This window comes from Sinocyclocheilus anshuiensis, unplaced genomic scaffold (genome assembly GCF_001515605.1).
Source record: "Sinocyclocheilus anshuiensis isolate Anshui unplaced genomic scaffold, SAMN03320099.WGS_v1.1 scaffold283, whole genome shotgun sequence".
Classification (NCBI taxonomy): Eukaryota; Metazoa; Chordata; class Actinopteri; order Cypriniformes; family Cyprinidae; genus Sinocyclocheilus; species Sinocyclocheilus anshuiensis.
In genome coordinates, this window is record NW_015549605.1 from 3939217 (window position 1) to 3965356 (window position 26140).

The 26140-nt window shown below is 37.9% G+C and overlaps 4 protein-coding genes across 5 annotated transcripts; all 4 read left to right on the forward strand.

The window, feature by feature from the left end:
* Nucleotides 1-821: 821 nt before the first annotated feature.
* Nucleotides 822-5293, forward strand: LOC107658909 (fibroblast growth factor 6-like). Its single transcript, XM_016447627.1, has 3 exons — nucleotides 822-1553; nucleotides 1996-2099; nucleotides 4191-5293. The coding sequence occupies exons 1-3, from the start codon at nucleotides 1205-1207 to the stop codon at nucleotides 4365-4367; spliced, it is 630 nt and encodes a 209-aa protein (XP_016303113.1). The 5' UTR covers nucleotides 822-1204; the 3' UTR covers nucleotides 4368-5293.
* Nucleotides 5294-10677: 5384 nt separating this feature from the next.
* Nucleotides 10678-12388, forward strand: fgf23 (fibroblast growth factor 23). The gene is made up of 3 exons (XM_016447625.1): nucleotides 10678-10918; nucleotides 11100-11203; nucleotides 11952-12388. Exons 1-3 carry the CDS (start codon nucleotides 10678-10680, stop codon nucleotides 12381-12383), a joined length of 777 nt encoding a protein of 258 aa, XP_016303111.1. The 3' UTR covers nucleotides 12384-12388.
* Nucleotides 12389-14763: 2375 nt separating this feature from the next.
* On the forward strand, nucleotides 14764-17527 carry rad51ap1 (RAD51 associated protein 1). 2 transcript variants are annotated; one of them, XM_016447603.1, is made up of 10 exons: nucleotides 14764-15176; nucleotides 15376-15419; nucleotides 15499-15640; nucleotides 15771-15877; nucleotides 15960-16037; nucleotides 16205-16276; nucleotides 16414-16542; nucleotides 16673-16837; nucleotides 16919-17056; nucleotides 17163-17526. In XM_016447603.1, exons 1-10 carry the CDS (start codon nucleotides 15160-15162, stop codon nucleotides 17288-17290), a joined length of 1020 nt encoding a protein of 339 aa, XP_016303089.1. In that variant the 5' UTR covers nucleotides 14764-15159; the 3' UTR covers nucleotides 17291-17526. The 2 variants fall into 2 exon arrangements, with proteins under 2 accessions (XP_016303089.1, XP_016303090.1); XM_016447604.1 differs by lacking the exon at nucleotides 15960-16037 and having other exon boundaries at nucleotides 17163-17527.
* Nucleotides 17528-18587: 1060 nt separating this feature from the next.
* On the forward strand, nucleotides 18588-23841 carry LOC107658917 (probable polypeptide N-acetylgalactosaminyltransferase 8). Its single transcript, XM_016447637.1, has 11 exons — nucleotides 18588-18786; nucleotides 19854-20058; nucleotides 20131-20297; nucleotides 20390-20573; nucleotides 20975-21172; nucleotides 21262-21376; nucleotides 21918-22103; nucleotides 22274-22408; nucleotides 22505-22600; nucleotides 23311-23475; nucleotides 23574-23841. Exons 1-11 carry the CDS (start codon nucleotides 18594-18596, stop codon nucleotides 23712-23714), a joined length of 1785 nt encoding a protein of 594 aa, XP_016303123.1. The 5' UTR covers nucleotides 18588-18593; the 3' UTR covers nucleotides 23715-23841.
* Nucleotides 23842-26140: the final 2299 nt, after the last annotated feature.

The following is a 26140-nucleotide window of genomic DNA, read 5'->3' on the forward strand; positions in this document are numbered from 1 at the left end:
ATATATATATATATATATATATATATATAAAACTAATATCCAATTTACATACATAATATATATTTACCTATGATATATCATCCAGTATATACAGTAGGCTATCATACAATACAGTACAGTATATACAGTATTTATTTTTCCCCCTGTTCTATGATAAGCAAGACTGAACATTTATGTAGGTGTCATATTTCACAGTCCTGAAATGTGTTGACTTATAATTAATAATTGATTTTTGCTCCATATTCCAGAGGAGCCAGGCAACTGCTGAAATAACGTGATTGGCGCTTTAACACGCTGCCAACAACAGCGCCTCCCCAAGCGTTACTACAATCCGGCTTCGCTGTACTCTCCGCGCACCTGGAGATCCGCGTAACGACGCGCAGCATCTGCTGACGTCCGGAAATTGCGCGCGGTTCGAGCATTCTTGAAGGTGCGTTTTGCTCAGCATCACCGCCGCGAGATCCAGAGAGGCAGACAGCCTCCCGGAAGATAAAAAGCTCAGGCTGCGCGATGCACGAGACGGGGAACGTTACGATCGACACGCATCGTGGGAGCGTAATATTGTGGAATCAGGTCGTTGTGTAGCCTAAACTTCACGCACAAACTGCTTGGGATGACAGACAGGGGTGCCATTGCTCTCCGGTGTCAAGTGGACTGTTTTTACACCATCCTTCTAAATAAGGAAGCAGGGCTGTCAGACATATGACCACCGTCCCGATTTGGGCGCTGCCAGAGTGCTCATCGCATCCCATGATCTCGCGCAAGCCGTCCAATAAGGCTCAGCATGCGACCCCCATTGCACACGTGGAGTGACAGCAGCGTCCCATCATCATCAGTCCGCCGCTCGCAACTTTCTCTCTCTCTCTCTCGCTCTCTCTCCTCCCCCATCCCCTGATATATGATGTCATGTAAGGACGAGGGTGGCTTCTGAGGTGAGATAGGGATTTTGGTGAGTGGCATTCTCCACGACCCGAGGCTTCGGAGCTGCAAAACATGGTCATCACCACCTTCTTCACCTCAAGTCGTGTCTCCGCGCTCTCTCCCCGTTCTTCCGCCGCTCTCATCTCGGGCCACCGTCGCATGCCCGAAGTCCTGACCTGCCTCGCTAAATTAAGCCTGCACCACCATGCCGAGGGAAGAAAAACTAGAAGAGGGGTATTTTTAGTGCCATTAATTTTGACCACGTGCCCCGAAGGTAAACCCGATGGCCACTGCGCAGAGGCTCCTCATCAGTATGTCCTGCGAGGCCAACGCGCAACACTGGCCAAGGACTGCCGTTCTGCTCTTGGGATTGCTCCTAGTTGGGATTGTGTCCTCCAGTCCGCTTCCGAGTAGGACTAATAGGACAACTTTACTGGAGAAGCGATGGGAGAGCCTCTTCTCCCGCTCCGTGCTGGGGATCTCTGGAGAGAGACCAGAGGCGAACTGGGAGAATGACTATTTGCTGGGCATCAAAAGAGTGCGGAGGCTGTACTGCAATATAGGCATCGGGTTTCATCTTCAGGTCCTCCCAGACGGCAAGATAAACGGTGTACATAATGAGAACCAGTACAGTGAGTTCACGGAATAATGCAGTACTTAATTGCGCAGAGCTCTTTATTCTTTAGAAGCGACACTCGTCTTTGGAGGCAAAGACAAATCTATTAAAACACACATACACACACACACACACACACACACACACATACACAGTATCCCTTAGTGCTAAATATCTGCGCAGGGCTAAAACACGACATGAATGCTGGGACGGATATAGATGCCAACTTATTTTTACACCGGCTCCTTGTGCGGCCCAGAAGCGCTTAGAACATGCACGACTCTTCAAGTGTGAGGGATGTTCGTCTTTCGGCAATAATGTTGTAGCCTAGTGGCGCTAGAGAGGTCGTTTGCGCATCCACAATTGGCACCTGCAGAGGTTCCACCCACCGCATGCCTTCTTGTTCTGAGTCCCGCGGAGTCGCTACTGTGTGTAACATGCTTGTTCTGTTTGAGCAGGTCTCATAGAGATCTCCACTGTGGCCAGAGGAGTGGTTAGCCTGTACGGTGTGAAAAGCAAGCTGTTTGTCGCAATGAATAACAGAGGAAGGCTGTACGGAACGGTAGGTGTGCGCAACCGTGTCGCCTTTATTTCTGCCTGCCAATGCAACTAGGCTTTGCATCCCCGAAAATCGAGTGCGTGATGACAGGTGATGCTTCCTTTGTGCGTTTTCAACTTATTCATGACCCATGCATTTCGCACGTAAGGGGGTCGAGCGACTAATATTAGTGTTTACGGCGTGTGCTGCATTCATTCATGCCTTATAAATATAATGTGTTGAACCAGGACGTTTGCCACAGCTGCACGGCTTTTGCAAATTATTCTTAAACGGTGCATTAGATCCAGGCACAGCGCCAAAGCGCCTCGCAAGCACGAGTAAAAGGTTTATAATAATTGCCTGCATTAAGCTTATAAACTAACGCCTCATTCTTTTATATTAGCTGGTAGATAGTTGTAGGTCATTAGGTATCGCACATGCAGTGCTTAGTTGCAGTTCTCATCTTGCTTTACACTTTATCTTATATACTGTGTTATATTGGGGGGAATCCCGTTAAATTGGGAGATGACTGCGAAAAATGTCACAAATTAACCTGAATGTGTAATAAAATGTGTGCATAAATTGAAATATTTTGTAGAGCAGCTTGTATTTACACATTGATTTAAACAGTTAATAGCTGTAGTAGTGATTATGTAGTTTGTTATTTACATGTAATGTGTTTAATGTAAAGTGTGTCTGCAGGTTTGAAGGGTAAATGATGCACTTGGCTGAAGTTTGGCATAGGTGTGACAGGCGCAGTGCAACACTGGTCCTTAGGGGCCCATGAGCGCATGACAGCTCTATCCAAAAACTGCAGAGCGTTACTAGAGCATCCTCTGGATGAGCGGAGATAAAACGGACGCCACAGGCTGGTCTTGCAGTCATCATTAAAGTGTTTTTTTAATTAAAAGGCCTGTTTAGCTCAGGGATTATCAGGTTAATGCTTCAGGTTAATGGGTTTCTTGTGGAACCAGGCTCAGCTGAAAGTTTCTTTGCAAATATGTTCAGTATGTTGTCTGTTATGGGAAATCAGGCTGTGGTCTGTTCAAAAGGTTAGATGTATTTGCATTCAGAGTCATGTGCAAAACAGTGCTGTTGTTTATGAGTTGCTTACTGCTTCACAGAAGCCTCATTTATTTGCTCAGATGTTTGACTCATTGAAATAGGAAAGCACTAATAGTCATGAATGCAAAATTATTGTGCATTGCAGGGTTATTATCTCACTAAAACTCTATTACCTAACTAACTCTATTATCTAACTCAAATTAAAACCACACACACACATATTTGTTACTTTAAATAAAATAAACTTTTTATTTCAGCAGTTGTCAAAGCAAAATTTCTCATTTTCTTTTAGTTTAACTTAATGTACTAAAATAACTAAAACTGAAATTATATGTAATATAGGTATAATTAAAACTATATAGGCATATTAAAAAAATCTAGAACTTGTAAAAATGACAGAAGCACAAAACAAAATTACTAAAACTTTAACCAAATTTAACATGAAATAGAAAATACAAAAATAAAAACTAATTCAATATATATAAAACACTATAGTAGTATCTCAATGATACTAAAATAACACAAATTTTCCAGTTGTCATTTAACTGAACTTGATGTATTAAAACAATTAAAACTTATATACAGGTGCATCTCAATAAATTAGAATGTCGTGGAAAAGTTCATTGAAAAACTATATAGACATATTAAAAAAACAATAACTAACATGATAAAAACACACAACAAAATCACTTAAACTTTAACCAATTTTAAAACAAAAAACAAACTAATTATATATATATATAAACTAAAATAGTTTCTCAATGATATTAAAACCTCACAAAATTTCTCATTTTCATTTAGTTTACCTTGACATACTAAAATAACTCAAACTTAAAATGAATTAAAAAAAACTATATAGACGTATAAAAAAAAAAAAACGAATAAAAATGACAAAAACACCCAACAAAATGACTACATAAATTAATAAATAACTAAAATTGAAATGATAAAAACTATTATGAAGAATTAGTATCACAGTGATACTAAAATAACACTGGTGCCTCTGACTGAATGCTGGCATTCACATTCCTTCTCTTCTCCGTCTTTCAGGCTACCTTTAAAGACGAATGCAAGTTCAAGGAGACCCTGCTGCCAAATAACTACAATGCCTACGAGTCCTCCGTTTACAAGGGATTCTATGTCGCTCTCAACAAACACGGCCGAGTGAAGCGAGGCAACAAGGCCACCACCGCCATGACGGTCACCCACTTCCTCCCTCGAATATGAGCAGACTCTTGCAATAATTCTTCATTTGCACTGATCTCCCCGAGAGATCTGAAAACTGACACACAAACATACAAGGAACTGCAAGAATATCACCAAAATAGTACTTCCTTTTTTATATGTATATTTGGATAGGTCAGCTTTTTATTAGGATCTCTGAATATGCTATCCGTCGCTGCTTACTTCTTTTATTTATATATATTATTGGTTATGGATGTGGAGGCTCTCCCAGCCTTCCTTTCTGTAATCAGGTGCTTGCCAAGAATCAAACAGACTCTAGGATGGATGATGGAAGTCCTCCTCAGCTTTTTATAGTGAAATTATGTTTTTTATTACCTCAAAGAGCTACCTAGATGGTTTAGAAGGATGCATGAAGTTACGCTTGTTATTTTTAGTTCTGTCTGAGCCGATACAAGCATAACGAGTCTTTATTTTTTTTATTTTACTTTCTGTTTTTCTCATGCTGTGGGGTTGTGTGAGCACTTAAAAGAAAGCAGATCTCTCTTGCTGCATGTCGCACTGAGGTGCCTTGGCATTCCCGCACACCGCCCCTTTAACATGCATGCTCTGAACGCCCCGGGGTGTCAGAAATAGGGCTGATATGTTAGCCAGGGCCCCGCGGGGACTGTCCCACAAGGGCCCCAGAGAGGGGCGAGGGGGATGGGTGTGCATCTCTGCTTTATTTTACGTTTCTCTAATTAGAGAACGCCGTATGAGACGCGAGAGCGGCTCGTAAACACTGATCATATCTGGCCTTCGGCATCATCTGCTGTCGACTCAGAAATGAGGTGTAACTTTAGCCCCTTTCACTGGTAATCCCAGTAAATTGCCATAAAAATGACCAGAATGACTTTTCCAGTACGCAATGGCTTTGTACTGCTAAGAGACCATTCATGCATCAGTACCAAAATACCGGTAAACTCTGTGATGTGAGTTATTGGAAAGGATGCAGTACTTTTTCTTCATTAGCTCATATGCGTTTTGAATTTGATAACATTTTTTGTCTTCTGAGTGACAGGAGTAAGGGGATGATTATGGAAACCCGTTTCCTCCACCAAATATAAAAATAAAATGGGAAAATTGCAACTTTTTATTGCACAATTTTGACTTTTTTTCTTGCAATTGCAAATTTACAGTTAGTGAACATTACGCAATTCTGAGAAGAAAAGTCCAAATTGTGAGGTATAAACTCGCAATTGCGAGGAAAAAAGCCAGCATTGTGAGATAAGTTGAAATTACTTTTTTTTTTTTTTATTCTATGGCAGAAACAAAAAAGACAGAATTCCGGAAAAAAATTGATGTTTTGATCTTAAAAACACAAAACGCCACACAATAGTATCCAAAACACTGCTAGAACTTATTTACCGGTATTTAAAAAAAAAGTCCTGTTGACACATGATCTCTAAACTAATTTACCAGTAATTTACCAGTATAGAAAGTATGCGTGAAAGGGGCTATTATTTTTTCTAGCCGAACCCCTATTGGAGCTTTGAGGCTGTACATTTTATTTGTGGACTAGACTGTTTTTGCAATCAGAATTATACTTTTTATAAAGAAAATGGGGGAAAAAAACTAAAAAGTGAGAAATCTACAGGGGAACTGATGCAAGCGCACACTGAAAATGTTAAACATGGCCGATCCGATTATACTATTGCTTACCACAGGTTTGCCTGAACAAAAGGAGCACTTGAAAATAAGCTTTAAGCGTTGCTGTGAATGAGAACGTCTTCTAAACCAATGAAAATACTGTAAATACTGACTCTGCACTGAAAACGCCAGTAGCCTGGAGCTTTGTCGCTTGTTGCTAAAGGCACACTGCCATCCATGATGGTATCTGATTCAAGGGAATATGTGCAGTATATGTTTATTTATTTTTGCTTCTGGTGTGAGTATATGTGTGTGCACCTGTCCATGTGGATGCTTGCGTGTGTGTGTGAATCCTGGTCGATGGGGCAGTCGAGTCTGGCTCTTTCCTGTTGCTGCAGAGGCACTGCAGTGGCACTCGTGACTGCTGCCCTATGCAAATGTAATTACAGGTCAGACACCGTGTGGCATCCAAAATGAGGGACGCTCACTGTTTTATATGATTTTGGTATGTCTGCTTTTGTTTACATCAGTTTCTGTCACCAAATGTCACCCCACCCTGTTTATTTAACCCTTGTGCTGTTCTGAAAACCTTTACCTAATTTGGTGTTTCTGGTCAAAAACGACTGGCCTTTTGAAAATTGCTTGTAAATCTCTTGTTAATACTATATGGTCACCAAAGCTTGGATTTAATCTTTTTGTCAACTTGTTTTCTTTCAATTAGCACAGGTTTTTATTTATTTCTGGACTGGTTGTAGGCCTCATTGATCTGAGCTTATAGACCTTGGTTTTTGAGTGAAAAGACAATATTTGTGGATCATTTTGGCATTGGTCACTCAAAAACTGAGGTGCATGAACTCTGATCAATGACACCCTTGATCAATCAGTTCCAAAAACAAAAACAAAACTCATGTTAATTCAAAGAAAACAGGTTGATAAAAAAATGTATTCCAGTATTTGGCAATAAAATAGCATAATGAGAAACTTGTTAGCAATTGTTTTGTAGGTTGTTCATTTTAGAGGTGGAGCAAGGTGGAAAAACCTCCAAAAAAAGTACAAAAATTATTGTTGCTATACCCTTTGTGAGCAACTTCGGTAAGTTTTAGTCCAATGCGATAACATTAACTAGCAGTTTTGAGAAATAGAAAATCTCTCCGGGTCACAGCATGAGGGTTAAAGGGAAAGGAATCGAAAGGAATGACGTTATTTTAGAAAGACTTATGGCCTGGTTGTTTGTTCAGTCTGTTTGAAGTATGTGGAGCAGAGGCCATGCTGGTGACGTCTCCCTCGCAACATGGCTAGTCTTGTAAAAGCCACTGTGCACAGAAGCCTTGAGATTCCAGTAGTGGCACTAGGGTTCTTTATGGTTTTCCATCCAACTTTAGTCCAAGGTCGTAGCCATGGTTGAAAACGTCCGTCCAAGGTTTCGTTGTGGTCTCATTATCATGTGTTTGGATCCATGCTGCATTCAGTTAAGGTTGTTCTTAACTGAATTTACCATTGCTCTGTTCAATTGCTCTGTGAATTCAATGCAGTCGATTCCCTACACAGATTTGGTTATGCGAATTTGCGCTGAACAACAGAAAGTTGCTTGGTTTTAAAGTGATTTCTGTGTGAGCTGTGCTTCATTCATCTCTAAACGAAATGGATCTTTTTTCCCTAAATTTTGCCTACAGTTTAGTCAGCATGAAACCAAAATGATCCTATTTGCTTTCTTCGCGTCGGTTCCTGGTCTTATTGAGATTTATTGATCCACATTATTCCAAAGAAAAAATGTTTGCCTCTGTAATATTTTAGCAAAATTGTAAACGGCCACTGTTCAAGATTTAAATCATTTCTGATGGCTAAAATCGCATTAGAGAAGTAAATTGGTTACTGTTTCATGTTAACTTTAAGAATCTGAGGCCAGACTTTTCAGGTCACCATGAATCCAAACAAATTCAACTTGATCTCATGAGAAAACTCTCTGTTTTTACACGGTGGCGATTTCATATTAATGTGATTTGTAACATTTTTAGAAAATAGTAAGCATGACGTTTCACTCCTAAACCTAACCCACAGGTCGTACAAAAATGTACCAATATGAATTAGCCACCAATTCGCCAAAGTAAAACAGTTTGAATTGCAGTGAGAGTTGTGTTGGGCGAATCCAGTAGTGCTATGACCCTACTGGGTTATTCTCACTTGTTTGCTACTATATGAAAAGGAAGGTTTTTGTGGGACTGGCTTCTTCCTCTAGCGCAGTGAATATATCAGGACAGACCTCTGCAGGACTGACGCAATACTTTAGGGAGGCAAAAAAAGCTGATCATTTCAAGCTGCTTGTTTTGTGGTCTCATCTGTGAAGAGATGTTTCAGTCATTACTTGTACATTAGCACGTTTCTTGTCAATAATGTGCCACTGAGGACTGTATTTAGCTGATGTGCCTCAGAATTCATATCACTGTGAGTCCCAGTGAGACTTGCACACTTATGAAAAACAATAAAACACATTTATAGGCCAGAAATGTTGCTATTTAACAGCCATCTACGGTCACAACTTTTACCATCATCTAACATGTTGGCTTTGGTTTCACAGAAAAGTTCAACTTCATTAAAACTTATTATAAATAAAGCAACTCAAGAGTAATGGTTTTGGCAGACTGGTACTAAAATGCCGCAAATCAACTTATATAAATGTACTATTTTAATACAGTATGTCTTCTGAATGTGTTATAATGATGCATTAGGAATTGAAGAGTTAAATCAGGGAGCCAAATGTTGCTGTTTCTTTCATTTGTGTCCTGATTGTGACAATACCATCTTAAGTCTGTGAAGAATGAACAATATGCATGCAACATTTGGTAATCGGAGCCATCTGATATGTTGATGTATGTCGCTTGGATTTATAGCAACAGCTGTAAAAATGTTTATTGGGCATAGAATATAGACACCAGTTTCCTGGTACACTCTGGACTTATGAGAAAAATGTATGTGCATGAATGACTGCAAGCTGTCACCGGCTGAATCCTCCTCACATATGCAGGGAGGAGTTCTGGAATCTTTGGAGCACCAGAGGCATTAGATCGGGATGCCAGTTCATTGCTTTGCACTCTTTGTTTTGAAATGGCTTTGTGTGGCTGATCCTGTTACAAAAAGTTATCTGTTTAAAAGTGTGTTTCTGTCCGCTCCTCTTTATAAAGTCATCTCTCACCCCTGCCTTAGTTATAATTTCTTGCAATTATTTTTTGAAAGTAGGAAACTGAGGACATAATCATGTGTTTCTGAGTACAAGCACTGATGCTATGTATAAATACAGATATATTTGAGAAAAATATTTTTCCCCCTTTACTTTCTACGTATGTGCTGTGCACAGCAGTTTAATCATATTCCTGATGTTATAAAACTATTTTCTTTTTTTCTTTTATTTAATTTTGCGTGTGTTTTTGTTTCACATTTTAATTATGCTCAAAGTAGCAAGTACAGTGAGCAGTCATGCACAGTGTGCCCAGAACTGATTCTTTTCTAGAAATAACGCTGTCAGGATGTCACACTCATACAGGATCATTTATACAACATGACAGCAGTTCAATCAACTTCTTTCCTGGTTATTTGATGTTTTGTTTCTGATTCATATGCAAAACTTGACAGTTAAAATGCATCCATTGGATCCAGTTTCTCTGTAAATGTTTTTTTTTTCATAATGTTAAACATTATGAAATGTTTACATTTTTGAGAGATAATCATTACTTCTCCAAGCCCAAATTATGGTTAATACTTTACAAATTGCTTTCAAAATACAAATTTACAAATTGTTTCCATTTTGAAATTCTAAAATATAAATAGAAAAGTCAAGTATTCAAAAATAAATAATATCATACAAATATACAATATATTTACAGTCATTAGTTTATGTATGTATGTTGCTATATCATGTTATTATATATTATTGTTGTATATTAATATGTTTTTTTTTTCATGTTTATTTATTTATGTATTTATTTTTTAATTTGAACAATTTCAACGTTATTGCGCACAGCTTTGCTCATGTTCAGCTTTTTGGTGCGTTACTTGTTCGTGAATGAGGCACAGGTTCCCTCTGCTGGCCAACTTGAGGAAGTTCAGACTGGGGTCATACTAACTACAGTATATATATATATCCGTTCAGTACACTAATCATGCAGTCACCTAATACAGGTACAAAACTAAAAAGGTACAAAACTGTCACTCGGGGGTATAATATGGACTTTTAAAGTACTAATATGTGACATTTTGGTGTAAATTAGGTCAAAAGATGTAGGCTACCTTTTACCTTTCGTATCTAAAGATACACCCCTCTGTACATGTTTTTATTGGTTAGACAATCCTAAGTAGCCTAAATAAACGCAGGCTACACTTATACGTCATAGTACGTTGATTTAGCATTTGAAAAACATCGGGAGACAACCAATTGATTCTCACATGCACAAAAACGATTAAAATGTATTCTTGTTTTCAGTGTTGTTTGTTGTCAGGATACATAGAAAGTCAAAGCTGTGCCACATTGACAAGCCAATTATGGTTTACCAGTCAATTACCTTCATATCAAACAGAAGGTGGACATGTTGAATCCGCCTCCTCACATCCTCTGGCTCTGCGGGCGAGTGTTGCGTAAAGGAGTGGCACAGGATGCGTTTAAATAGCCGCGCTCCCAAACTTTTACGCATCACAACTCCTTCAGCTCTGCACACTGGTTTTGCGCTTCGTGAAGATGCGTTGCGCACTTTCCAAACTGCACATGCTGCGCTCCTCCGTCCTTGCGCTGTGGATCACGGCTCTCCAGGGATTCCGATCTACAGATGCTGCACCTAACCCCTCTCCCCTCCTGGGCTCCAGCTGGGGGAACCCGCGGAGGTACATCCATCTTCAGACCACCTCGGACTTAAACAACTTCTACTTGGAGATCAGCCCGAATGGACATGTGCGCAAAACTACAAACCGGGGGTCCTACAGTGAGTGGCATATCATGTTTTTGATCAGCATAATATCCATATTTAGGATATTAGGCCAGTAAAATAAAAATCAGTCTATGAATCATGAATAATTGTTGTTTTATATAGCCTATGTATTTCTCATTGTTTTATCTATGAAATAATGTCCTTCTTATTCCTCTTCGTATTCTGCATTCAACAGGTGTAATTTTATTGAAAGCAGAGAGCAGAGACCGTCTGGCAATATTTGGAGTGAAAAGTAACCGATTTTTATGTATGGACGCAGGAGGAACTCTTTTCACATCTGTAAGTATTCAAACAAATTAAAAACAAGGTATAAAAAGTAATCTATTATTATATTATTAATATTAATACGGTTATATAAGTACAGTCGGTATGGAATCTAAAAATGGTAACATTGAATTTAACTGGTTTTATTCAAATGCTATTTAATGTCACAGAATAAACCTAAATACATTAATTTATGCAAAGAATTTAAATTTATAGGTTAAATAAAGTAGAAATAGCTCTAGCAATTGCAGGTCACCAGATTTACAGTATAATAGCCTATCTACAAAGGTTATAGCCAAAAATGTTCGCATTTTAACGTTAAAAATATAGTTGTTGTTTTTTTTAAACTATATAGGGTGAAATACTAATAAATATAACGGGACATTTCAAATAATTTTATAGCCTAACGTTAAATTTACAGTTTTTGGAGGTGAAAAAGTGGTGGTTGTGGTTTTTGGTGGCTGTCAGTAGCCTATATTATAAAGTTGCAAAACATAGCCTATTTTAGTACTTAAGTAGGCTGTTATAGTATCATTAGCCTATATCAGATAATAAAATATAGGCCTACGTTTTTATTTATTTATTTTACTATAAATAAACGTTCATTCTAATTTTTTTCTACCATTTTTACGGAAAAGTTCTGGCAACCAGATTTTTTTTTTTTTTTTTTTTACAGTAGGTGAAAAGGCAAGAAAATGTAGCTATGAAGCTTGAAATAAGTTTGATTCATTATTTAACTATTTGCATGTTTTTATATCTTTAGACTGTTTGCAATAAGGAAGACTGTCTTTTTCACCACAAACTTTTGGAAAACCATCGTGACGTGTATTACTCCACCAAGCATGGCATACTGCTTAACCTGGACGGGGCGAAACAGGTGTTCATAGCGGGACAAAACCTCCCTCAGTCCTCTCTCTTCTTATCAGAGAAGAACACTGTTCCACTGGAGCGCCTGCAGCACCGGGAGAGGAGAAACCGACAGGTGAATCCATCAGACCCGCTGAACGCGCTCCGGTACGGAGAGGCGTCAGACTCCAGAGCTGCTCAAGAGGACGATGGGGACTTAGACTTTGAGCCGTCAGAGGGTCAAAACATCTCGAGGGAAACCCTGGTTTCTCCTTCCGATGATGACCCGTGGGATCTTCTTCACGACACGAGCCCCGGCAGTCCCCGGATTTCAGCAGTTGTCGGATAAAGTTACAGATCCTCCATGGCGTGACTGTTGAAAGTCGATGCTCCAACGTTAGAGTGTGGCACGGCACCATAATATTTTCATCATAAACAAGTGTTTTTAAGGACATATATTTCAAACCAACTTCACATGTACGCTCTTAAAAATAAAGGTTCCAAAATAAAGGTTTCTTGCAATGATGCCAAGGACCAATTTTGGTTTCCAAAAATAGACTAACAGATTTTTTTCTTAGTATGAAGAACATTTTTTTTCACTGTAAAAAACCTTTGTGCGATATAAAGGTTCCATGACAGTTCATGGAACCATCAATGCCAATAAAGAACCTTTATTTTTAAAAGTAGAAATCTACAGATTATTTAGGCTGTTGTGTATCTCCATCTCACCAAACCTGAAAAAACAAAACCTACTTTGTTTTTTGTACTATTTTTTTCACCTGCCACCATGAATTTGTCTTTGGTGCTGGACACCACCTGTGAACAACAATTGTCAAACAAAGAAAGTATTTATTTATTTAATGAATTACATATGTTTTATTTATGGTATTTATATGTTTGCTTTAAGGGTTAGATGTGCAGTGAAATGTTATACTCATTTTAAATAAATAACATTTTGTTTCCTGATTAAAGAAAATGTGTTCTTTTATTTATTTGTGCCTTTGTCTTCAGTAAACCTAAAAAAAGGTACAGTAAGTTGATTCAAAATCATCTGTTTGTCACTTGTTGGTTGCTGGACTCCTCATTGGAAATTTAACTGGTTTAACATTGACTTTCCCACCATTAACGGTGAATAATGAACACTGAATCAGTCTGAAAGATCAATCTGCACCAGTCTCTGAGTCTCTAAGAATAAACCTTTCCACATTTTGTGTTGTTCCCAATGTCAAAGGCTGCACTTTGGCTATTTTTGGATGAAGGGCCTTAAAGAGAGCCAACATTTAAGTTACACTATGACCTGCTTACGCTATATAAGCTAGAGATTTGTACTTAGATGATTTGAGGATTATGTTTTGAATTAAGGCAAAACATAGTAACTATAGTTACATTTAACAGTGTTACATAACTTAATTTCAAAATAACTGTAATCCATTACAGTTACTGTGCGGGAAAAAAAGTGTAATTAAATTAAAGTGGGTTCCATCTGAATATGTTCTGTAAGGATATGTTGAAGAATACTAATTTGTTGCTTTGCCTGATTTTGATGTGCATGATGCCTTCTGCCACTAAAAGGCAGATTAGTAAAGCCATGCTATTCTGATGCTTTTAATTAGTTCTCTTGTTTAAATTTGCAGCAGACCACATCTAGTTACATCAATCCACATTGCCACTGAAAGCTTTAGGCTACAACCTGTCTGAGAGTTGATTAACTGATTAACAGTTGAAAACATTCCTTACAAATAGAAAACTAATCAAAGAGTAATCAAATGTAATCAGTTACATTGCTTTAATAAAATGAAATAGTTACACTACTTATTAGGTTTTAAATAGGGTAACTTGTGATCTGTGTTACTACATTTGCAAAGTAACCTTCCCAACGCTGTATGCAAATTATGCATTGTCTTATTAAATGCGCACACATTTCCAGAAGAAAAATCTAAAAAAGTGGATAAAATCAGGTTCAAAAGCCACTTTTTCTTATTAGAGTTAGGGGTGTTTACATAGTTGTAGGGTTTAAGGATATCTCTTCTTATCACACCATAAATCAAAATCGAAAAATGTTAAATAAATCAGGTGAAATAGCCTACAAACAAACTCCTCTGTAAAAACACCCAGAATAAAGAAAGGTGAGAAGAGGATTTGTGAGAAAATGGCATTTAAAGATATTCATTGGAATTGAAATACAAATAACAAATGCAAATATCATGTAACAAACCGTTAAATGATCAATTTTGAATGATTTCATATTCCATTAGTCTGAAAAAAAAAGTAATGTTATGGAAGCAAAGCCCAAAACCTCAACATTTTCCAGTGCTAGTGTCTTGCCTATAGTGAATCTGATATTCTTGTAACATTGGCAAAATGTTAAACACATTTTACAGTTTCTCATGTAAAATGTTAACGTAGTTTGATTTAACTTATAGGTCTTGCAATAAGAAGAAAAAAAAATCTGTTTATAATATTTCAAACGACTATATTTTTCATTACCTCCTACATTTTATTTATTTATTTATTTATGCTAACGTATTCAAGATTTAAAAAATTGACAGAAAATGTTTACAGAAATAACTAACAACTATTTACATCGGTGTACCAAAATAAAACAAAATATTTTAATTTATAAATGAAAACATATAGTGTGACGTATTCCCGCGTCCACGCTTAGCCATTCAGAACCACATCCGCAGATTCGAGATTTATATAAAACGCACAAAAAGCTTGAAGTTTCGTCGAAGTTTAACATACATATAGTAATTAGAGAAATATTACTATATTTTATCAATTACCTAGTGTAACACTGGAGTCACAACGATAGAAAAGATTGTATTGAATTGCAAATTGGTGTATTCAAATAGATTTCCGTCGTTTGTTTTCAGGCGGGTTGCGTGAGTGTGTATCACCTCGCACCAAAACAACATGCATATAAAACTTATGACACAACGACAGACTTTCTAATTGACCATTATGTTTTTAAACATACAGTTATCTTGATTGCGGGTTGTTTTGCAGCATAACGTTCAGTAGCTACAAAACGTTGTTAAAACAGCGGTGGTGTCAGTGTTTGAATATAACGTATATTCACGGGGCATAACGTGACATTTTAGTTTCACTTTTTGATCTAAAGAATGGACCGACCATCCAGGTTCGTGTGAATGTTTTTTTCCCCAATATACCTTAGATTATGGTTGTCATGTCACTTTCTATATGTGCTTGACAGTTGTTTGTCTTTGGCATAATGTCCTGACATTTTCATAAACAATCACCGTGAGTTCAGAAATGTGGAATATCAGTGTCTTGTTTGATGTAACGTTAATCTGTTTTCTAACGTTACCTGTCATCAGAAATAAGAACGCTGTCAACTACACAGACTTCCAAGACGATGATGGTGAGACATTATTACTTCAAAATGCTCAGAACTAAAGCTAGTTAGACCTATAAACATGTTTACACGATTTATCTGACAGATGAGGATTTTGCCTGTGTAAAACCTCCTCCCAAAAAAGCTCGAACGGCCATAAAAGACCCTGATTCTGAGAGAAACCTCAAAACTACAAGTGCCTCTCCAAAGGAAGTTGTTGATCTCACCAGCTCAGGAAGCAGGAAGAGGTTACAAAAAACAGTTTGACTTTTTTTTTGTTTATTTTGGTCAAAACACATTTTATTACTAATAATTATAGTATCTCCACGTGGACCACTGTGTATACAAATATGTAATGGCACCATTGTGTTATTTCAGGGCGTCTCTGGAGAACACACTTTATGAAAGCGATTTGGAGACAGCTCTATCATTATCATTGCTGGACTCTTCAAGAACACAAGATGGAGAGCCTACAACCAAAACAGGTGAATGTACTACTACTATTATAAAGCATCATGGAGTTCATTCAGGAAGTGAAAAGCTATATCTTACTGTTATTTACTGCAGATGAACATGACCGTTCTCAGCCTCCTCAGTGTTCACCACCTATTCTAATACACTGCAGCGCTGAGGGCAGCCGTTTAGGTAATAATGAATAATTATTTTGTTTTTTACAGGGTCACAGACTGATTATTTTTTTTCTTTGATTATTACAGATTTACAGATTCTAAGTACATATTTATGGAGCTTTATTTGACATATTTGCATGCAAAAACCTCTAAACAAAACAAAACTCCCTTGATTTTGTACAGTCAGCGAAGATCAGCCTCGTCCAGATTCTCCTCCTGTGCTGTCCAGTTGTAGCATTGATGGCAGAAGTTTAGGTAACTACAAAATTCTGACTTTGAAATTTGAAAATTTTTGAGAACACTATAAGCTGATATAAAAAAAACAAACAAGAGTTTTATGAATGTTATGATATAATATGTGATTTCTGTGTTTATTACTTTTCTGTTTTCAGGGCTGAATCTGATCAGCATAGATGCCTCCCCTACCAGTGTTTCTAAACAGAAGGAAACATCAGAGGAGCAGAGAAAACCACTGAAGGACAACAGAGACGATGAGGACTACCAGCCTCAGAACACACCAGGTAATCTGAGGACCTTCGCGCTCATAGTTATTATGGGGCTGGACTGTTTTCAGTGTTTACATGATGAAGCTTAATACTTCAGTACTTCAGATACGAAATGTAGCCATGTTTAAGCTTGTTCCTGTTGCAGATTCAGAAAGTGATGCAGACTTTACGGAAGAAGATGAGAGTGAAGACGAGACATTCACTGAGAAAAAGAAACAGAAGACAGAAAAAAAGGCCCCACCAGCTGCAAAGAACAAGACAGAAAAGAAAGACAAAAAGCCAACGAAAGCCTCAAAAGCCAAAGGCTCAGGTACATTTTTCTCTGTTTTTAAATTTTACAGTCTGGCAAAAGACCATATCAACTACGCTAACATTTCTCTTTGTCTGACAGCTCCCAGCCCAGCGATCTGTCGGAGTCCTGCTGCTCCTGTGTCTGGACTTAAGAAGACGCCCACTACTCCGCTTCTCTCTAAACCTGCAGTCTGCTCCAGTCCTGCAGGAGCCAGACTGCCTAAGTGGAATCCCCCTGGTGAGACTAAAGGCTCAAATCATCACTGTGCAGTTGTGAATTTTCACCAGAACAGCCCACAACAGAAAAGTGTCCTTTTGTAAACTCTTTCTAACTCCATCTCCAGGTCTGCTTGGCCAGAGTCCTGGTGCGTCTCAGAATGCACATGTGAAGTCTCCAGGACAGGGGCTGCGTTTAGGACTTTCCCGTATGGCTCGAGTCAAACCCCTTCACCCTAATGCTGCTGTGAACTAAACAGACTTGTTTTAAATTCGAAAGCTTTACAATGGCTTTTGGGAACTCATAGTGAATGGGGCAGGAAAGAAATTGTAAGAAGGAATGGATATTTTTTACTGAAATTTGTCCAGAATTTAAGACCTTTCATCCCTCGCTTACAATAATATGTAGTAATATGTAACAACTTTTTTGTTGTGCTTTAAATATTTTTTAATGTCTTTTTATGGTGTGGATTAGCTTTGTAAATATGCACTTTTTGATGAATAAAGATATGCTAAATATGCTAAAATCAGTTTTTCTACGGAAAAAAAAGTACAACATTTTCAAAAAAAATTTGGGAAGTTGTTACACCCTGTGTGAGCAAAGTCATTAAGTTTTAGTCCAATACAATAAACATTAACTAGCATTTTTGGGAAAAGTGATCAGAACACAACATAAGCGTTAAGCAAAGATGTTTTGTAATCTAATGAAATATGAACCACTTTGCATTTAGGTAGTGAAAACATCTTATATTTGCTCCAAGTTAATGTGTTGCATCAAAGTCCCTTTCAAGCATAGGATGTATTCCCTCGGTTAATGCTCAAGCGATGCCTCCCTCTAGTGGTTAAAAAGAAGCATGTGTGGAGGAGAGGAGAACAAGAGGAGATTTTCCTCGCCACAGTCATCTGGGGTGGAGCTTAGTTTTTGTAAAGCTACTTTTGAACAATATGTATTGTGAAAGCACTATGCAAATAAAGCTGAAAACCAGTTCACCAGCACTTCGTTTTCAGAGTAACTGCAAACAAAAATCTTATGTTAAATGGCCTGTGTAACTTGTTTATTACATTTTAAAAATAATTTTTATTACATACAATAATTATTGGTATAACAAGTGTCACCTGTAATTCATAAATTAACATGACATGATAAACTTTAATGTTAACATTTTAAAACCAATTTCAATGTTTTAATGTTTACATTTGAACATTTTTATATCAATTGGATATTTCAGCAACTTTATTTCTAATTGATCATTTTTATAGTTCTATTCAGCCTGCAGTCGAAAATCTGCAGACCTGTTTTGGTTTATATTGATTGTTATGTTATGTTGATGGACTGTGAAAAGCCGTACCCAGTGTTTAACCAGGATTCAGTGTCCTGGTTTTCTCCCTCCCAATATTAATTAATGTGACCAACATTAGTAGCACAAACACTCAGCAAGCATTAGTTTCGCAAATGCTTGAAGTGTACAATGTGAACCAGTACCAGCCTCACAGAGTAACACCTGAAGACGGAAAACATCTAGAAAACAACTCCTGTGACCTTTGCTGTTCTGATCATCATGAGAATAAGCTGTGTGAAGACTTTGTTTCCAGTCTTGTCTGTTGCTGTGGTGTTTCTCTATATGAGCTCTGTCAAGTGGGAAATCCAAACTCAAGAGAAGCAGCTCCACCAAGTCCAACAGAACTTATCGTTACACAGCGCACTTCTTCTTACCAAGCTGGACAAACTGGAGGCTCATTTAATAGCAGTGGGTGAGTTGATGTAAAATCTTTTTAGCAGTTGAATTGGATTTAAAAAAACAACAACAACAGTTGTTTTACTCTTTAAGCAAACTTTAAAGTTGGCATGAAATCATAACTGACCCTATTTATTTTCTTATGGTTCATAATTTTTCTGTTCATCAACTTTTTTCTGTGAACCATAATTTTGAAAAAATCGTGACAATTTTTGGGTCCATACAATTGAAGCAAATGGTAACCAAAACTGTTAGGTTGGCAACAATCTTAAAATTAAAAGTTCTTTATTGGTATCAATGGTGCAAGAACATTTATCCACGGAGCCTTTTCATTGCACAAAAGATTCTTTATAGTGGAAAAACATTATTTAGATCAGGGCTGTCCAAACTCGGTCCTGGAGGGCTGGTGTCCTGCAGAGTTTAGCTCCAACTTGCCTCAACACACCTGCCTGGAAGTTTCAATGCCTAGTAAGAGCTTGATTAGCTGGTTCAGGTGTGTTTAATTAGGGTTAGAGCTAAACTCTGCAGGACACCGGCCCTCCAGGACCGAGTTTCGACAGCCCTGCTTTAGATTATAGAAATGCATAAAAATTATTACTACATTTTTTGCATTAGGAAAATAAAATAACCTAAAATGGATCTTCTCTGGCATAGAGTGAAGTCTTCAAAATATTCTTTTTTGTTTTACAGAAGTAAATAACTTGCTCTTTCTGTGATATGAATAACCATGCAAAAGCAAAAGCCTTCAGTGAGCGATGCAAATGTTGAACGTTTCATTCACAGTCAGCCATTATTAATGTATCGAAACAGCCAAAAGCACTATGAAGATAAAGTGAGTAGTTTTTATCTGGTCATGTGATCTCAACCTGCCTGCCAACTCACTTCCTGGAAATTACAGCTGTTGCTAGACTACTGATATCACTTTTTTAATGTATTTTCAAATATCTTTACTATTCAAAATTTTATAAAAATGAGTGCACCTTAAGTTTTACATGTACATCTAAATCACTATTTTGGTGGCTTTGTATTCATTTGAAGCGATTCTTGTCCACAGTGATGTTTAAAATTAAAATTTTTTTGCAGAAGAGAAAAGCCTTAAAGTGAGAAATGGGAAGAAGCCAGCTAAGAAGCTGTTCCCAAACTCATACCTCTTCAAGCAATGGACTGTTGAACTTTCTGAGGATGACCAGAGGAATGCTGAGGAGCTCTTTCAGAAATACGGCTATAATGCCTTCCTCAGTGACCAGTTACCTCTGGACCGGGAGCTGCCAGACACTCGAGACCACAGGTGAGTTTCAGCGGTTGATGGACACGCTCTGAAATTCAACATCTGTTTTGATGCATTCATCTATTTCTGTAGATGCATTGGCCGTGAATACCCCCACAATCTGCCCACCCTCAGCGTGGTGCTGATTTATCTGGATGAGGCTCTGTCCGTCATTCAAAGAGCCATTTGCAGCATCATCAACAGAACTCCTGCCCACCTGCTCAAAGAGATCATACTGGTGGATGACCACAGCACAAATGGTTTGTTTCTCTCAAAACCCCATCCAACCCTCGTCTCAGATGCATATTGTGCACAAAATGAGCTATTCATTCTGTCTGTATCTCTTCTGTAGAAGACCTGAAAACACAGCTACATGTTTATATCAGCTCCATCAATGAGAAGCACCCAGGCCTGGTGAAGATGGTGACCCATTCAGAGCAGAAAGGACTTTCCCAAGCCAGAATCTCAGGGTGGAAGGCTGCCACTGGGGATGTGGTTGCCATTTTGGACGCCCACATTGAGGTCCATGTCAAATGGTGTGAAACTGCTCAGTTGACTTCAGTATTTGGCAATAAACTAAATATTTGTTCAGCTATATGAGATTCTCTGTCTTAAAACGATATGCATAACTGGTGCGAAGCAGTATTGTTTGAGTATTATTTATATGCTATTGTAGTATTTATTAATATTTTTAATTAGCATTTATTTTAAAAGTTTTCATTTTAATTTCAAGATTTAATCATTTTGATATGTTTTGTGATTTTTATTCATTTTTGCAATATTTCTATTTATACTGAATTTAGTTTAAGTATTTTAGTACTGCTCAGTTAGCTGATAATCATGCTCCACCTTTATTTTATTTTTTTAACTACAATCAATACTGGTTTATTGGTATTAAGGTGTATGAAATTTTTCTCAAGTACTCTCTCTCTTTTAGGGCAGAGCCTCTGCTTGCACGTATCCAGTCTGACCGTACGCTGGTCCTGAGCCCTGTGTTTGATAAAGTCAATTACTACGACTTGCAAGTGACAAAATATTTCGCCTCTGCTCATGGTTTTGACTGGGCTCTCTGGTGCATGTACGTGGGATTCCCACAGAAGTGGTATGATCAAAAAGACCCTTCACAGCCAGGAAAGTGAGTGTGTGTTGTTGGTTTAATATTTTATAATGGAATCCACCCCAAATGAGAGTGTAAAAGATCCTTCTGCTCTGCCTGTTCTCCAGGAGTCCCTCTGTAATGGGAATACTCGTGGTTGATCGTCTGTTCTTTGGTGAGATTGGGACTCTGGACGGAGGGATGGAGGTGTACGGAGGAGAAAATGTTGAATTAGGAATACGGGTAATTCACAAACGTGTTGATCATTATCCTAAATGATACTATATTAAACTCTAATTATACCACTGGGCTGTTGAATGCTTGGTATTGATTGATTGATTATTATTTCAGTAAACGCACAGCTTATGAAGTAGTTCCAGGTCTGTCGACCGCATTACAGTTCACTTCGCCAAGTTATTTCTTTCAGTTATTTCAAAGGTCCTTACTGCCTACAACAGCAAATGATCCAAAACCCCTAAAGACATTGATCAAACAAACAAATATGACGATAACAATAAATAAAAACAATTTGACAAAAGGACAAAAACCTGTCCTGAAATATCTGAACAATGTCTTCCTGATTTGTTGTAACTGTGGTACAAGCTGAAAAATGCACATCTCATGTGTAACGGCTGCTTTGCCTCTTGGCTGCATTACAAACTCAGTTGTTCATTTTTTTTTTAAATAATTTAACAACAGCCATCAGTTATTACCAATGTAATATAGTATATTTGGTAGCCATAGTGCACAGTGTTGACTTTTTCCTTCACATGTTTTGGCTCAGGTGTGGCTGTGTGGAGGAAGTATAGAGATTGTACCCTGCTCAAAAATTGCTCACATCGAGAGGGAACACAAACCCTACATGCCTGATCTTAGCAATGTCATGAAGAGAAATGCCCTGAGAGTGGCAGAAGTTTGGATGGATGAATACAAGATAAATGTGAACATCGCCTGGGGTCTTCCTATACAGGTAAATGTAATTAAAAGTTTCAGCCAATCAAATTCTGGATTTTCAAGGACAGTTGATTCAGATTCAGTTTGAGACCTCTAAAGTGAACCAAGAGGTTCGAAATGTTAAATTGTTCTGGCTCTTATGATCTGCAAATTATCCTGTGTATCTGTTCTCTCCTTTTCCCACAGAACCATGGGATAGATATTGGCGATGTATCAGAGAGAAAGAAACTGAGAGAAAGGCTAAATTGCAAGCCATTTAAATGGTATCTGGAAAATGTCTATCCTCAATTAAATCCCATGAATTTATTAGCTTATGGAGTGGTGAGTGACATACAGTTCAATATGAATCAAGTCTGAGAGATCAGTTCTACAGGAAAAATTATGAAGGGTTTGATGTCCTTATTTCTGTCAAAACAGCTGATTAATGATCTGCAAACAAGTTTATGTTTGGATAAGGGGCCACTTGAGGAGAACACTCCCATTTTATATCCATGTCATTTCATGGGATCTCAGGTAACCTCCTCTCCTCTCCTCTCCTCTGTCTCGACTGTCCTCGGGCCATGCACTCTCTTTTCTGCGTGCCTTGTTTCATGTTCAGAGCATGGTGTTTGCATTCTGCCACTCATGTCTAGTTCGGTTTCGGTCTGTTGTCGGGGTTTGAGCAATCACGCTCCATGTCTTGTTTCTTGTGTGAGCGCACGGGTTGTGTGTTCATTCACTCACCATGCGCTCTCATCTCGTGTGTTTTGTGAGCACTTGGTTTATGTTTTCATTGGCCACGTGCTCGTGACGTTGTGTTCTGTTTAGCACACAGTTCGTGTTTATATCGGCCGCGTGCTTTCATGTTATGTTCTGTCTTGTGTTGTGTAGCTTGGGTTTTCCTCAGTCGTGTGCTTTCATGTTGTCATGTTTTGTGTGAGCACATGGCTTTTGTTTTGTTTGTTTATGTGTGCCATGTGCTCTCCTGTCTATTGTCTTGACCCCGCCCACCTTGTTACTTAATTATTGGTTAATTTGCCCCTCCTGTCCTCCCTCGTTACCTGCCTTGTTTGTTCCCTATTTATTCTCTTTGTGTTTGCAGTCCTGTGCTAGTTCGTTGTCTAATGTTTGCTATTGTGTACTTTGCCTGTTCCTGCCCTGCCCTGCCCTGCCCTGCCCTGCCCTGCATTTTTAAACTCTGTATTTGGGGAACAATTGACACACTTCAGTTTCTCATCACACAGATATTTTATCATATGGCACGAGGTGAGATATTTGCACATCCCCTTCAGTCCCTTAAAAACAATAGGAACCGCTGTCTAATTGATCCCGGCTCAGCCAAGTTTCCAGAGCTGTCCTGGTGTTCAGACACTGAAAACCCAAAACACATGTACTGGGACTTCAAACAGGTGAGCAAATAATTACACCCCAAACATTGATAGAATACTGTGGTATATTATAATCTAAACATTGCTTGGAAAAAAATCATATTCTTGTTTGTTTTCAGGGACAGGCCATACAGAACAGAGAAACCAAACGCTGTCTGGAGATCAGCGCTGATCAGACAGGAAAGTATGAAAAGAACATTTTTCTTCAAGACTGCAGAAACCAACACTGGAAGATACAGAATGTAATTCAGGACTTATGAAATGCAATATGTAATCCATTTATATGAACATGGCATCCTAGAGAAACATCACAGAAAGAGTTAGTGGTAAAAATGTGAATGAAGCTATGAACTGAAAAATATTAGATGCTAAAACATAACACACAAATATTATATGGCTGATGAAAGTAAAAATAAAATTTAAAGTCAAAGAGGATTAAGAGAATAATAATAATGTCTTATTGCAGTTCAAATAGAATCAAATATAAAACATTTAACTTGGCATCAGAGAATGGTGAAAATATCAGTGGATACTTGAAGTAAATATGTTACATCTAAGAGGTGTGGCTGACAAAAAATTTGGGAACCCCTGATAAAGAGCAAGAGAACATATATTAGCCTACACATTTTTTTTTACAGTGTACTTCATTAAATCAATTATAAAGCCCCTTTTCAACATACTACACAGGGAAATAAGTGTCCGTTTCAGTTTTTTAGAAGTACAGTTTTACGTAAACATATGCGATTACTCTACTTCAAACAAAACTTGAGTAATTAAAGCCACAGCGAATGAGGATGGGGCATGTTGTCACAGAATGTCAAAGTATATTAAAGCAATAGTTCAACCAAAAATGATTCTTTCGTCATTTACTCATCCTCACACAAAAGGAGATATTTAGTGGAATGTCCAGACTGTTGTTTTCTGGGACTTCTAAAACCATATGATGGCTAAGTGTGATGAAGCTCAAAGTTTAAATGGTTATTCTGTAAAAACCTTGATTTTTAAATGCAAGAGAAGCAGCTCTACCAAGTCCAGCAGAACTTCTCGTTACACAGCGCTCTTCTGCTCAAGCTGGACAAACTGGAGGCTCATTTAATAGCAGTGGGTGAATTACTGATATAAGTTTTGCTGCAGTGTTGTTTTAGACTTTGAATACTTGGTGAACACAAAACAGAAGAGAGAAGCCCCAAAGTGAGAAATGAGAGGAAGCCAGCTAAGAAGCTGTTCCCAAACTCAAATCTCTTCAAGCAATGGAGGAAGGCTGAGGATCTCTTTCAGAAATACGGCTATAATACCTTCCTCCGTGATCAAATGCATCTGGACAGGGAGCTCAAAATCGGGATGTTCAAGGCCAGTTCTAGAAGTCTTGAGGTATTGATTCTGTCAGGTTTGGTAGAGACCTCAGTTTGAAATGTTTGTTTGTTTTGGGTCTTCATTAAATTTATGATCTGCATTGAAGTTTTGCATTTTAAAATATGTTTGACTTTTCCCAGTTTGGCTAACTTTATTTGGGTCCTATTTTTTTTATGGGCGTTTATTCATTTTGTTGAGATAGGACAGTAGAGACACGACAGGAACGTACTAGGATGAGGGAGGGGAGGGGGATTGGCAAAGGACCTCAAGACGGGAATCGAACTTGTTTAGTCGTGAGCGCAGTTGCGCTATATGTCGATGCACTAACCACAAGGCTATTGGCGCCGACTTATTTGGGTCCTATTTAATAATAAAAAATGACAGGTGTTAATTGCAGGATGCATGATTCATTTGCATAACCAGAGTGTTTCTTTATAAATTAACAATTTTACAATAGCTACTCTCAATAATGTTATCTCTTTCTAACGAAGGTTTTCAGTGCTGCAGGTCATTGTAAATACTCAAAACCATAAAACTCTTTGTGAATGTTCTCACATTGATAGTCTCAGTTAAATGTGAGCCAAAATCATCACAATTAAAAGAACCAAAGACTTAAACTACTTCAGTCTGTGTGCATTGAATTTATTTAATACACGAGTTTCACAATTTGAGTTGAATTACTGAAATAAATGAACTTTTCCACGACATTCTAATTTATTGAGATGCACCTGTACATGGTTTTGGTCTCTTTTGAAAGGTGACACTCTGAGGTGTGTTCTTCAACAGTCAGAATCACTGTAAGTCTTATTGGTATTGAGTAATAGAACTTTGAACACACTGAAAAATAAATAAAAATCCGCCTACATTTTTTTTTGTAAACAGATGCCTGCAGATGACTATAGCTGGGAGCTATTAGCTGGAAAATACATTTGGATCACAGAATAAAGTCTTACCAAGCAAAATGTTTGATCAAATTTGATAACAATACCTTAGAAAATGAGTGTTTTACACATGTTTATCTAAATTTATGTCTAGGCGCTTCCCAAAAAAAGCCACTTGGAGACTCCAAATGACCCTTTGTAACCAACGACACATAAAATGCTGCAATTCTTGAATGCTTTAATGTACAGTCATAATTTTGGGCTCTAATGAAAGCTTACACTTAGACCTATTCAATTTCTTATCCAGATTCACTGTCAATAATTGCTGACACATAGTAACTGAAGCATAAACACATTATGTCGTGCTTTTTACGATTTTTTTCAGAGGTGCTGTCATCATGACTGGCTCCCAGTCTTCACTCGATTCAATGTCAGATGATTGTCTGTGATAT